The sequence below is a fragment of the Glycine soja genome, chromosome 14 (assembly GCF_004193775.1).
Source record: "Glycine soja cultivar W05 chromosome 14, ASM419377v2, whole genome shotgun sequence".
NCBI lineage: Eukaryota > Viridiplantae > Streptophyta > Magnoliopsida > Fabales > Fabaceae > Glycine > Glycine soja.
Window position 1 is genome coordinate 937,656 of NC_041015.1, and position 12,483 is coordinate 950,138.

Genomic DNA, 12,483 nt, shown 5'->3' on the forward strand with positions numbered 1-12,483 from the left:
ATCAAATTTTAAATGATCATAAAACACAAAGTCAAATTAAATCAGTTTAAAATGAAAAGTATAAAAAAGGTCCAATGTTATTTGTTCCTTAAACATGTTGATTGGGATTCAATATTCATTTTTAGTCTCCTTAATTGTGTACTTACATTAACCAAAATTAAAAAAAAAACTTACAAAAAAAAGACAAAAAAAAAACTTACATAACCTAAATTAGAAAAGTACAAACTCACATAAGCTAAAAATAAATAAATAAAATTTATATGAACCAAGATTAACAGAACACAAATTTAGAAGAACCAAAAACATATCGAGATCCTAACTCTTATTTTATATCTTACCTAATTTAAACCATCTTTATATCATATCTTGTTCACACTATCTTCTTTTTCTTATTTATAGACATAGGTTATTGTAAGGACAACAAACTGTTTTTTTTTTTTTTTTTATTGTGATCCTTGGTGAGAATTGCATGAATTAGGATTACTAAATACGTAATTATTAGATCTAGATATATTTAATCTTCTTCTGTAAACAGATTTATTAAATTTCATCAAGATCATTTGATATATATTGATTTCAATTATATGATATGAATAATTTGTAATCAATCAAATGGCTGAAAACGAACTAAACCAGGTCCACGGCGAAACGGTGATGCAAGATGATTAGTTGGAGCGTAGAAGGATCTAGAAGACATAAAAACCCTAGCCAACACTTGCTATATAACTCCCCACTTTCTTCCATTTTTCTCTAAGCGTTCCTTCCTTTTCGTTCTGTTTTGGCATCTTCGCTGCAACTCTCTACCTTCCCTCTTTTTCCGAATCTGAATAGAAATGGCTTCGGAGACTGAGACGTTCGCTTTTCAGGCCGAGATCAACCAGCTCCTCAGTCTAATAATCAACACCTTCTACAGCAACAAGGAGATCTTTCTTCGTGAGCTCATCAGCAATGCCTCTGACGTAAGATTTTTATCGATCCTTGTTAGCCTTTTCTATTTCCTTTTGTTGATTACGTCCTTTACTGCGGTCGTTCTTTATTTTCATGTTTATTGCTCAAACACATGTCGGGTTTGTTGGACATGTCTTTTTCTCCCTTTTATTTTTCGTGATTTCTCTTGCGTGCGTTTACCTGTTGCTGTCTTCATAGTACAACAATTGATGTGTTTTTTTTTTAAAATTTGTTAGGGTTCGTGCTATGATATTGTGCTTTTTCCATTGTTAAGCAATGCTGATTATTCTCTTTATTATTATAAATAGCATAATTGAAATTTAATGATTTTCAGCTACTTAATTTTTGTCCCTGTTCCTGTTGTCTCTGTTTTGTGAGAATTACGTGGTACTGTGCCGTTTTTTTAACTGCAACCATTGCCTCTTGATTGAGGCAAAACTGATGTTGTTAATAGGTTCTTCTATTTGGGAAGGGAGTGGGTCGTTTGCATTTGTTCTGAATTATGCTTTATTTAGGTTTTCTCTTATTCTATTCTTTGGGCATTATATCTGATTGCTGACATATGTTATTACCTTTACAACAATGTAGGCTTTGGACAAGATTCGATTTGAGAGTCTTACAGACAAGAGCAAGCTTGATGCTCAGCCAGAGTTGTTCATTCACATTATTCCTGACAAGACCAACAACACATTGTCTATCATTGACAGTGGTATTGGCATGACTAAGGCTGGTAAGATTAAATATTTTGTTAGTCTTTGTGAGATTATCGCCAACTGTGCTTGTTAGTTAGTCTGTTTTCTCTAATGCTTGTGCGTTTGATGTTCCAGATTTGGTGAATAACCTCGGTACTATTGCAAGGTCTGGGACCAAGGAATTCATGGAAGCCCTGGCTGCTGGTGCTGACGTGAGCATGATTGGGCAGTTCGGTGTTGGTTTCTACTCGGCTTATCTTGTAGCTGATAAGGTTATTGTTACCACAAAGCACAATGATGATGAACAGTATGTCTGGGAGTCCCATGCCGGTGGCTCATTTACTGTGACAAGAGATACATCTGGTGAGAACCTTGGTAGGGGAACAAAGATAACTTTGTTTCTTAAGGAAGATCAACTTGAGTATCTTGAGGAACGCCGTCTGAAGGATTTGATAAAGAAGCATTCTGAATTCATTAGCTATCCAATTTCTCTCTGGATTGAGAAGACTACTGAAAAGGAGATTTCTGATGATGAGGATGAGGAAGAGAAGAAGGATGAGGAGGGTAAAGTTGAAGATGTGGATGAAGATAAGGAGAAGGAGGAGAAGAAAAAGAAGACCATTAAGGAGGTATCTCACGAGTGGTCATTGGTGAACAAGCAGAAGCCTATTTGGATGAGGAAACCTGAAGAGATTACGAAAGAAGAATATGCTGCTTTCTACAAGAGTCTTACCAATGATTGGGAAGAGCATTTGGCTGTTAAGCACTTTTCTGTTGAGGGTCAGCTGGAGTTTAAGGCTGTCCTCTTTATCCCCAAGAGGGCACCTTTTGATCTCTTTGACACCAGGAAGAAGCCTAACAACATCAAACTGTATGTCCGCCGTGTCTTCATCATGGACAACTGTGAGGAGTTGATGCCTGAATATCTTAGCTTTGTTAAGGGTATTGTGGATTCTGAGGATCTTCCTCTCAACATTTCTAGAGAAATGCTGCAGCAGAACAAGATCCTGAAAGTCATCAGGAAGAACTTGGTCAAGAAGTGCATTGAGATGTTCTTTGAAATTGCTGAAAACAAGGAAGACTATAACAAGTTTTATGAAGCCTTCTCTAAGAACCTGAAACTTGGTATTCATGAGGATTCTCAGAACAAGACAAAGCTAGCTGAATTGCTCAGGTATCACTCCACTAAGAGTGGTGATGAGATGACCAGCCTCAAGGACTATGTTACCAGGATGAAGGAAGGACAGAATGACATCTACTACATTACTGGTGAAAGCAAGAAAGCTGTCGAGAATTCCCCCTTCCTTGAAAAGCTTAAGAAGAAGGGATACGAGGTTCTCTACATGGTTGATGCTATTGATGAGTATGCTGTTGGCCAGCTTAAGGAATTTGAGGGAAAGAAGTTGGTCTCTGCTACCAAGGAAGGCCTAAAACTTGATGAGAGCGAAGACGAGAAGAAAAAGAAGGAAGAACTAAAGGATAAATTTGAGGGTCTTTGCCATGTGATCAAGGATGTGTTGGGTGACAAGGTGGAGAAAGTTGTGGTGTCTGATCGTGTTGTGGATTCTCCTTGCTGTCTGGTGACAGGTGAATATGGGTGGACAGCCAACATGGAAAGGATTATGAAAGCACAGGCATTGAGGGACAGCAGCATGGCTGGATACATGTCGAGCAAGAAGACGATGGAGATTAACCCTGAGAACCCCATCATGGAGGAGCTGAGGAAGCGAGCAGATGCTGATAAGAATGACAAGTCTGTGAAGGATCTCGTGCTCTTGCTCTTTGAGACTGCTCTTCTAACTTCTGGGTTCAGCCTTGATGATCCCAACACTTTCGGTAACAGGATTCACAGGATGCTGAAGCTTGGACTGAGCATTGATGAAGATGCTGGTGAAGCAGATGCTGACATGCCTCCTCTTGAGGACGCTGATGCAGATGCTGAGGGTAGCAAGATGGAAGAAGTTGATTAAATCTGACTTAATTGCCTGTTACGTTTTTATAAACAATGATTGGAGAAACAGTCTTTTTACTATGTTTTATGTTTTTTGAATTTTCGAAATTTTGGAACGTTGGCTAGTTAGGTGCCGTATGTAGTAGTTTCTTTATGGTAAATTTGTGTCCGCTCCCTGGCCAATGAATTTGTGCTTTCTTCGTATAAACGTGTATGCTGATTGCGGAAGTTTCAGTTCGGGAATGAAAATGTTTTTACTTTAGTGGAATTAATCACTTTGAGGTGGGGATAAGAGCTTTACCCTTTAATTATTTTTTAAACTTACTATTTGTTCTCTCAAACTCATTTAAAAGATAAAAGAAATTAATAGACAGATAAGTGCACCATTATGTTAAATATGTAAGCACCTTTATATATATTTTGTCACTTTCTTTTTTATATTAAAATTTAAACAATGTCAGAATATTTTCGTTTTTGAAAAATAGCATTACTCCTTGTCATAATTCATTCTCACAACATTTTTGCTTTTTAATAGGAATAATTTTATTTTATAAATATTTATTTTGCTTTGAAACAAAGTTATAATCCATCAATTCGGCAAAAAAAAAAAAACAGGTAGTAATCCGTATGCACCTATAATATATATACCCTCACGGAAGGTAAAAAATGCTGATGTTTTAGCTGAACGTGAAGCGTCTTCGTCTCAACATATTTTAGTTTTGCAGCACTTTCTGATGTTCAAATGCTTCTCTTGGAAGATGTAGATTCTGCTAGTTTTGTTGTGCTGAATGATAAAAAAAAGATGGCACAATATTTTTATTATCATTATTTATAAAATCCATAAAATTTAATAATTAACATATATAAAATAAATTGATATAGTTAATAATTGATTATTAAACTCTTTTTTAAGAATTTTTTCTTAGGCCCCAATAATTCTAGACAATGGTCTCCGTATATCCAACTTGTTAAGTAGAAGAGATAAATCAAGTAAAAGCTTATCCCACAAAAAAAATTAATTAAAATAATATTTTTGTTATTAAAAAACTTATTTCATTACAAGTAATTTAGTTAACATGAGAGTTCTTTCCATTGAAACTTTGCAGTATTCACAACATATTCAAGCACAGAAGCCAGGCAAGGCTAGTATTGAGATTGGAGTGAGTCGTTGGAGCTCATTGCAGAGAGATTGGAGCCAACAGAGCTAGCATGGCTCATTCCTGAACGGTGGTGCCGGCACCTGAAGGATCCAACATGTGTGGTGGGTGAGCATAGACAACTCCTCCTTTCACTCGAAGACTTCTTCAATGCAGATGCAGCTTGAGGTGTTGGTGACACAGACACAACCATATTCAAGCCAGGCATTTTTATTTCTTTACCATCCAGCTTTATTACATTCATGCAAGGGGACTTTTTCTCCATATTTCCCTCCATCCCTTTCCTGACCATGCATATTCAATTAAGAATTAACCATCAAAATGCTCTAACATTTGAGCAAATCAACTACTAAACAATTTAACAAGATAATTGCATGGTTGGACTTTACACTTTTTTTTTTTTTTGATGAATGACTGGGGCAATCAGCCCCAAGAAACTAGATTAAAAACCACAAGGGAACACAGTCGAGCTTACGTCTGCCATAACGGCAGGTGAAACAGAATCATAAACATGCCAATCATCATCTAAAGACATTGCATGATTTGCCATAACAGCAGGTAAAACAGATCATTGCACGGTTGGACTTTACATAACAGCTGCACTTGTTAGATTCTTAAAAAAGGTGTTAATTGCTAATAATATATCCTATGCCTTGTGTCTAAGCACATATATGCATATGATGGAGATCAAAGAAGAGAGTTAGTTACCTTGTGATGCGCTTATCTTAATTTCCTTGTGTTATGATTTTGTTTGGATGTGTGCTATATAACACCACTATATGATTTGCTTATGAAGCAAGATATCACGAATTAAAGACATGGTACATGCATAAATGCTAATGAGATAATAACATTAAATCATGTTTCATGACAAGAAGCTTGATTGGTTTCCCTCTAGGAATAATGTATGTATACTTCGTAAATGTTGATTTTAGGGTGAAGCCATATATAAGTGATTAATTTATACCTAGATAGTTGAGAAGGCGTGTACAAAATATGATGTCCTTCCGCAGATGAATTGCTTGGTTCACTTGAGGCTTTGTATTCTCTGCAACAATGTAGAGAGGGAGGGTCCCTAATATGATGTTATGTTTCCTCTGAAGATTCAGAAAAACTCAGCTCTTAGATAGCACAAATCTTGGGCGTTAACCATCTCAGCTTTGTTGTTTCAAATATGTGGTATTTTTTCAATCAACAATTTATGGCCACAAGTTCTCAAAATGCTCTGCTGGCGTTTTTTCTTCTCAACCTAGTTGGACACGATATTCTATGACTATGATAGGTCTTTTCCTTGATATGATTGACAGATTGGCAATAATTTTACAGCTTCCGTGACGCTGTACTTCTTTTGGATATTCTTTATTTTTCACCATTTTGATTCTTTATTGTCACGTTGACAATCTTAAGCTAATTTTACAGCGATGATGCCTTCTTGTTGCTTGTTGCTTCATGTTATTGTGCTTTTTTTGGGTTGGTTTGACAATTTTTAGGCTATTTTAGGACAAGAATAACAATACTTGGATAAATTTATTTAGTAGTTGGTTTTATTTAGTGAATTCCAATACTTGGTTTTATTTAGTCGTTGGTTTGACAATTTTGTGAATTCTAATATTAGATATGCAAAATAAATCATATCTGTTCATTCGATATCAACACAGCCTATATCAATGGCAGTCAAAATATTCTGGTAGAAAGCCGAAAAGTAGCAAGTGTACAAAGACTATACTAAAGACTGGACATTTTTTTTGGTAACTTTTTTAGGGGAAAAAGCCCTAAATTATGGACATTTTATTGTTTAAGAATTAAGGAACGAATATATTACTTGCCTTAATTTTTTCCCTACAGAGATGCAGATGCTTATCTCGCAGTATTTAGATGACAATACAAGAAAAATCACTAATTTGAATGGTTATGGGATCCATTCCTTACAACCACACATTATAGTTTTGGTCACTGGTGAGCTATTCTGTACATATACAAACTCACTCAAGTGACACGTGTAAAGTATATTAAACCAAAATTTAAGGAAAAAGAAGAAGAAAAAACTGAGGGTAATATCAAGAGTACATGTGACCAAATAAGATTAATCCTTTTGACTGTTGTTTCTGCTATTTCTACCTCTCTAATCCTTGTTTGCAAAGAGGGCAACATGATGTAATTTTTAGCCATTGATCCACACATTTTAGGTGGAACATATGGGAACAGGGCAATTGTCTAACTTCCTCTTTGTCTTTGTACTTGGCTAAGCAGATACAGCATTCCTGTAAGCAGATCAGAACATAACAAATCTATCAATTCAATAGAAATTGAAATATGTCAAATCTTAAAATGAATGGAACTTAAAAGCATACATCCAAATTGAGGGTAAAAATGCCCAACTACATTACTAGCTGTTAAGTGGCTAGCTAGCTGTATATCAAGTCAAAGGGCTAGTAAACAACACACTTGTCATTTTTGTGTCTCAGATTTTTGGGTTGCATTACTTGAGCTCTATTTCTATAAATTTCTCCATAAAACACATGAAGTGCATAAGTTCATTTTAATTTATAGGAGAAGTTTAATTTATTTGTAGTCTATATGTACTAATGGTACCACTTACTGGGTCTTCATTGATCAATTTTTTACTGCCTTCAGAGCCATTGCCAAGCTCTAACTTGACACCGGCTTCTTTATGTCTCCAACTTGGAAGTTGTGAAATTTGATCATCAGAAGCTCCTTTATTGGAAGAGGCCATGTTCATGTTGTAGCCGAGGAGGGTGCTAATTAGTGGCACACAGCAGCATAACAACACAAACAGTAGGAAAGGGAAAGAGTAGCACATTGCATTCCAAGCAAGGAGAATGATGCAGAGCACATGGAGCTTTGGAGCATGATGAAAAGATCCAAAACGTGAGTCAAAAACCCAAACATTTCCCATCACAAACCATATGGCGAAGAAAAGCTCAAGTGAAGTCCGGCATTTATTCATCAAGTGTGACATCCTGTACAATAGAGTGCAAATTAAAATTACAATTTCAAATTTCAACCACAAAAAGGTTGCATGGCTCTAAAAATAAAAATAAAAACTTGTTTCTCTGATTGAATCAATGACTATGGAAGTTATTCCAGACAATATAATACAAATAGAGTTTACAATTTATTTTTCAGTTCCTATTTGGTACTGTTAATTCTTGGATATGGTTTTCGTCAACTTGAAATTACAATACATTTTAATAGAAAAAGAAGTTGGTAAAACTTCTATATTAGGCTTTTCAATTTTCACATGATTTATATCCTCAACTAGATAAAAAAAATGCAATAAACAAAAGATTCTACTCTTTCAAAAGTAAATGCCACGAACTGATCGCAGTGACAAAGGTATGTGAGGGTATTTGATTCCTCCAAGCTCTTTTTAAGAGAATAAATTAAAATTACGATAACTTTATGATTACTTGACACTTGGTATTTTCCTATCTTCCAACAATCCAACTTGTTTTGTCCAAATATTATTTATAATCAATTCAAGGAGAACAATTTATTTTTATATAACAGTTATATTTAACCAACAAAACGATGGTATCAAGCTTTTCTAGCCAATTTTAGAGCATACTCATGCCATTAGTACACTATAATATAGCCAATGAGTACAATAACCCATTACTAATAATAAAATTGACTGAAATAAAGTTGTTGAAGCGCACAGGATACCTGGTTTCTTCATTGTTTCTCTGCTGTTCCATATCAGAAAGACTGAGAGAATCTCCTTGAGTTAGATAAATTTGACGGTAGCGTCCATAAAGTAGAAGCAGATTAAGAACACAGCCAATATCATATCCAGAAATCCAAATCCTCATCGGCCAAATAGGTCTCTCCCTCTTGGAAATGGCCAAAGTGAACGTTGTAATTGTTATTTGGAGAATCAAGGCAATAAACTCCAGCATCATCCAAGTGCTAGAATTGAAAGGGTTGGAGCCAAGGTTGGACCTTGATCCATTTTGGTAATGAAAAACTCTTCTCAAAAAGGTAAACCATCTTGCTCTAGATATTCTCATGGCCATCCGAACCATAAAGGAAGGAGGGGTGACACGTGGAGGCCTGTTTCGAGCACTAGCCACTCTATCTTCTGTGGCAGAATTTGAAGAAAATGGAACCATGCTATACTCTTGTTGCGGATGAACAAGGAAGCACCTAGAATTCATTGGAAATGTTCTCTTTTGCCCGTGTGTTGAGAATTTGTCAAAGACTTGTATCAAAGATCAAGTAATTGAATCCAGCAGCAGTATTAATTTCTTAAAAGCACAGGTTTGCATCAAAAGAACCTTGAAAATGAAGCATCCCAATTGGCAACTTTGTTGATGGATGGAACTAGTACCTTGATTGGAAGATCTTTTCTGGGTCTGCACCACCTTTAACTCCTAGCAACATAATCAGACAAATATCACAAAAAGCTTCAATAACATGATCCTTTCAGCAAACACATACTGTAGAGAAAGGTTAAGAATAGAAAAAATATGAAGAGGGGATAGAGATGATGAAGTGTATATAGAAGAGGAGGAAGGGAAGATTGGTGTGAAGGATATGTCAGGAAGGTGAGGTTGTGTCTCAGAGGGTGACCAAGAATCGAACTGCTAAGTTTTGCTTTGATTCGAAGGGAATCACAAGGTTTGGAGGGAAGTTAACCGTTGGCCAACTTCCTCTAGGCTTTATTTTTATATGAAGCCAAGCTCAGAAAGCAATTGGACTCCAATTTCCCTTCTTTTCTCTCCCTTTCTTTGTTGGCTAAAATATTTTGATCAGTAATCTTATTTTTTGTTTTAGTTTTGTTCACATAAGTTCAAAACAATTTAATTTATTCCCTTAAAATGCATCTGTTAGTTCACGTAAGTTTGTTATATGTTTTTCCTTCTTACCAATACTTTGTTAGTTTGAGTGGAATTTAACTTGAATCTAAAAAAATAAAACGAGAGACCCAAAAAAGTTATTTTAACATTGTTTGTTTGTCTCTTTATATATCAGAAGATTATCACAAACACATTTTTTTTGGGTGAAAATAAAGTGAAGTCTATTTCTCTTTGAAATCAAGTGGATAAGACTTAGAAGTTATTATCTGATACATACGCTGGGAATTTGTTTATATTATGGCCAACAAAATTTCAATCTTTTAATTCTTTATATGATAAATGAATCATAAAACATGATTTGAATTCTGGCGGGTACAGTTGATATTTTGGGATTATGTGGTAAACGGTTGGCCACCTAATCCAACCAACAGTTTGTGTCACATTGGAGTAGTGTGGCCCTCCTTGTGTCTAGGAATAATTTCTATGTTTTACGTATTAACCACACAACTCCAAAGTTTATTCTTTTTATTACCTGTTGTAAATTGTTATAATTGAAGAAAAATCTTTGAATTTCGGTTAATTAAGAGTAAGATTAAATCTTTTGTACAGGAGCCAAACTAGGTTCACTGCAGTACGGACAGTCGCCTTCCGAGTAAATAAAATTTACTATCGTTCCCATGAATTCTAATATTGACCCCCCCCCCCCCCCCCTTCGATGAATTTTACTATTTGTTCTTTTTTACGTTGATGATCAGTTTATAGTTTTATATTTCTACCATAAGTTCTTGTTATTATCTGTATCTTTTCCCCCCAAATATTCCAGTATTATCTAGTCAACACGCGTATAAAATAATAAAATTTGATTTCAAATATTAACTACTTATTTCATATGATATAAATAATTTTTAGCAATTATACGTTAATTGATTTTAATTACATTAATTTTTTGGTACAGGCTCAACTATGTTAATTATTTTCGAATATGCTTTATCATTTATTTATTAGGTTTTAAATTATTTTTTTATTCCATTTTAAATTACTCTTAATTTGATAGATAAAATAATTTAATTATGAGAAAAATTAATTTTTTCTATAAATCATTGTCGATTTATGTGTTAAATTTTTGCCTCTCTATCACTTTTTCCTGATTCCGCCACTGGCCTCATAAGTGGCTTAACCTAAGTTTAAACAGCCCCACCAATATTTTTTTTCAGATGAAATAAGATGGAACTACTAGTTGTTTTCTAAAGATGATTGAATGTAGAGTTGTATGAATACCAATATTCTTGTGCTACAGTGAATAAGTTTATTTATACTTAATATTATAGGTCTTTGTCAAAAATATGTTTAGCTAACAGAACATCGATCAGTTGCGATTATTTCTATAGTCGTTAATTTGACTCATAAATTATATTCGTATTAGCCCATAACTAATCTTCTAGTTTCCAAATTAACTTGTGGGATCACGCAAGCCTAACGGGTCACCATCCGCTAATTAATGTAGGACAAAGTAGGGCTAGCAGAAGTAAAAACTAAATTTGATTATATTGCTAAGCAATTATTGGAAACTAGATATGGACCTATGCATTGAACATCTTAAATTAAATTTTTCTATTGATTTTTGTATTTCTTCCTATGTGGTCATTTTGGTGCATACATGCACTTGATGTAGAGCTAGTGTTAGTCTCCATTTATTTTAGTCATTCAAAAAGCATAAACTAATTAAAGAGATTAAAATTGTTTAAAAAAAAAAACAAAGAGATTTTTTTGGTTACATGTTTTTTTGTTGCAAAAAAAAAAAACACTGCAACGTAGAATTGGTCATTGATCAGACCACTAAAATATTAACATTGCAACGCACACCTTGGCCCTTAAAAGGAAAATTAAAGTATATAGGTGGAAAATTAAAAGGAAAAAAGAAATGAAAACGTAGAATTGTCGACCCAATCTATCAATTATACCTAATTTTCTATTTGGTTACCATAAATCCAAATCAAACGTGGGAAAGCCTAAATTAGAGGCCAAAATTTTGACGGCTAAATTAAAGGTCAAATTCATGCGTTGTTAATTTACTAATGGAGCAAAGTGTATAAATTTCAAATATACATTTTATATGATCCTTAGTTCTAAATCAGAGAAAAATCATTTTGGGATCAATATTAATTTTTAATTTTTAAAAAAGAAAAAAGGTTCCGTCAAGTTTAAAATCAACATAAAATAAGTGGCTCACCCCTCACGACTAAATGCTACATAAAAGGAAATCAATCAGATAGGGAATCTAAAAGGAATCAGCGAGATGTTTAATCAGCATGTTAATTAATATTGTTACTTGAATGACTAAAATTCAACCATGTGTTAACCATTAAGAATTTGGCAAGTGTTGCTGAAGTGATTATATTCCAAAGAAAACACATAATTAACAAATAAAACACGTCGATTAAGTTTGTTGTGACGTATTAGGATCAAATTTGACCCCAATTTGGGCGGTGAGACATGCAACGTGTTAGTGTTGACGTATCTTGCAATCACTTTCGGAAAATGGATAAGAAATGGGAACAATTGAATTTGAACCCGAAACTCTATCTTCATGTATACACGGACAAATCAAAAAGCCTTCAAAGTTAAACAACAAAATGAAGCAAAAAGGTTCATTATGTTAATTAGAAAAGTATGCGAAATCAAACCAATTTCCTCAAAATTTCATGTGCTTGCCCCGGTTGTCCTCGTACCAACTATAAATTTCATGTGAAAGCAAAAAGGTTGATTACGTTACTATATGCTGTGAATCAGTCACAAAATTATATTAGAATTTACTTTTAAAATAATTATTGTAAAAATTACAAAACTCCAACATCTCGATTAAAAACTATTTGACTTTGACCAACTTCGAACAGTAGTACACTTGGATGGTTCTC

General features: G+C 34.4%; 2 protein-coding genes and 1 long non-coding RNA gene across 3 annotated transcripts; 1 reads left to right on the top strand and 2 right to left on the bottom strand.

Annotated features, from left to right (window-relative positions):
* The first annotated feature begins 379 nt into the window (after positions 1-379).
* Positions 380-3,863, top strand: LOC114385387 (heat shock cognate protein 80). Its single transcript, XM_028345443.1, has 3 exons — positions 380-959; positions 1,537-1,678; positions 1,776-3,863. The coding sequence occupies exons 1-3, from the start codon at positions 834-836 to the stop codon at positions 3,608-3,610; spliced, it is 2,103 nt and encodes a 700-aa protein (XP_028201244.1). The 5' UTR covers positions 380-833; the 3' UTR covers positions 3,611-3,863.
* Positions 3,864-4,606: 743 nt separating this feature from the next.
* On the bottom strand, positions 4,607-5,931 carry LOC114385345. Its single transcript, XR_003660859.1, has 2 exons — positions 5,716-5,931; positions 4,607-5,032 (listed from the first exon to the last, which is right to left on the bottom strand). It is a non-coding gene; the product is annotated as an uncharacterized LOC114385345 (long non-coding RNA).
* Positions 5,932-6,550: 619 nt separating this feature from the next.
* LOC114385344 (E3 ubiquitin-protein ligase At4g11680-like) lies at positions 6,551-9,529 on the bottom strand. Its single transcript, XM_028345384.1, has 3 exons — positions 8,436-9,529; positions 7,348-7,729; positions 6,551-7,009 (listed from the first exon to the last, which is right to left on the bottom strand). Exons 1-3 carry the CDS (start codon positions 8,924-8,926, stop codon positions 6,863-6,865), a joined length of 1,020 nt encoding a protein of 339 aa, XP_028201185.1. The 5' UTR covers positions 8,927-9,529; the 3' UTR covers positions 6,551-6,862.
* Positions 9,530-12,483: the final 2,954 nt, after the last annotated feature.

Excerpts from the sequence above, each read along its gene's own strand:
- LOC114385387 (XM_028345443.1), top strand. The coding sequence starts at position 834 with ATGGCTTCGGAGACTGAGACGTTCGCTTTTCAGGCCGAGATCAACCAG. Across the intron at positions 960-1,536 it reads TCATCAGCAATGCCTCTGAC|GCTTTGGACAAGATTCGATT; the intron begins GTAAGATTTTTA and ends ACAACAATGTAG. Across the intron at positions 1,679-1,775 it reads TATTGGCATGACTAAGGCTG|ATTTGGTGAATAACCTCGGT; the intron begins GTAAGATTAAAT and ends TTGATGTTCCAG.
- LOC114385344 (XM_028345384.1), bottom strand. The coding sequence starts at position 8,926 with ATGAATTCTAGGTGCTTCCTTGTTCATCCGCAACAAGAGTATAGCATG. Across the intron at positions 7,730-8,435 it reads AGAAACAATGAAGAAACCAG|GATGTCACACTTGATGAATA; the intron begins GTATCCTGTGCG and ends TCTATTGTACAG. Across the intron at positions 7,010-7,347 it reads AATTGATCAATGAAGACCCA|GAATGCTGTATCTGCTTAGC; the intron begins GTAAGTGGTACC and ends ATCTGCTTACAG.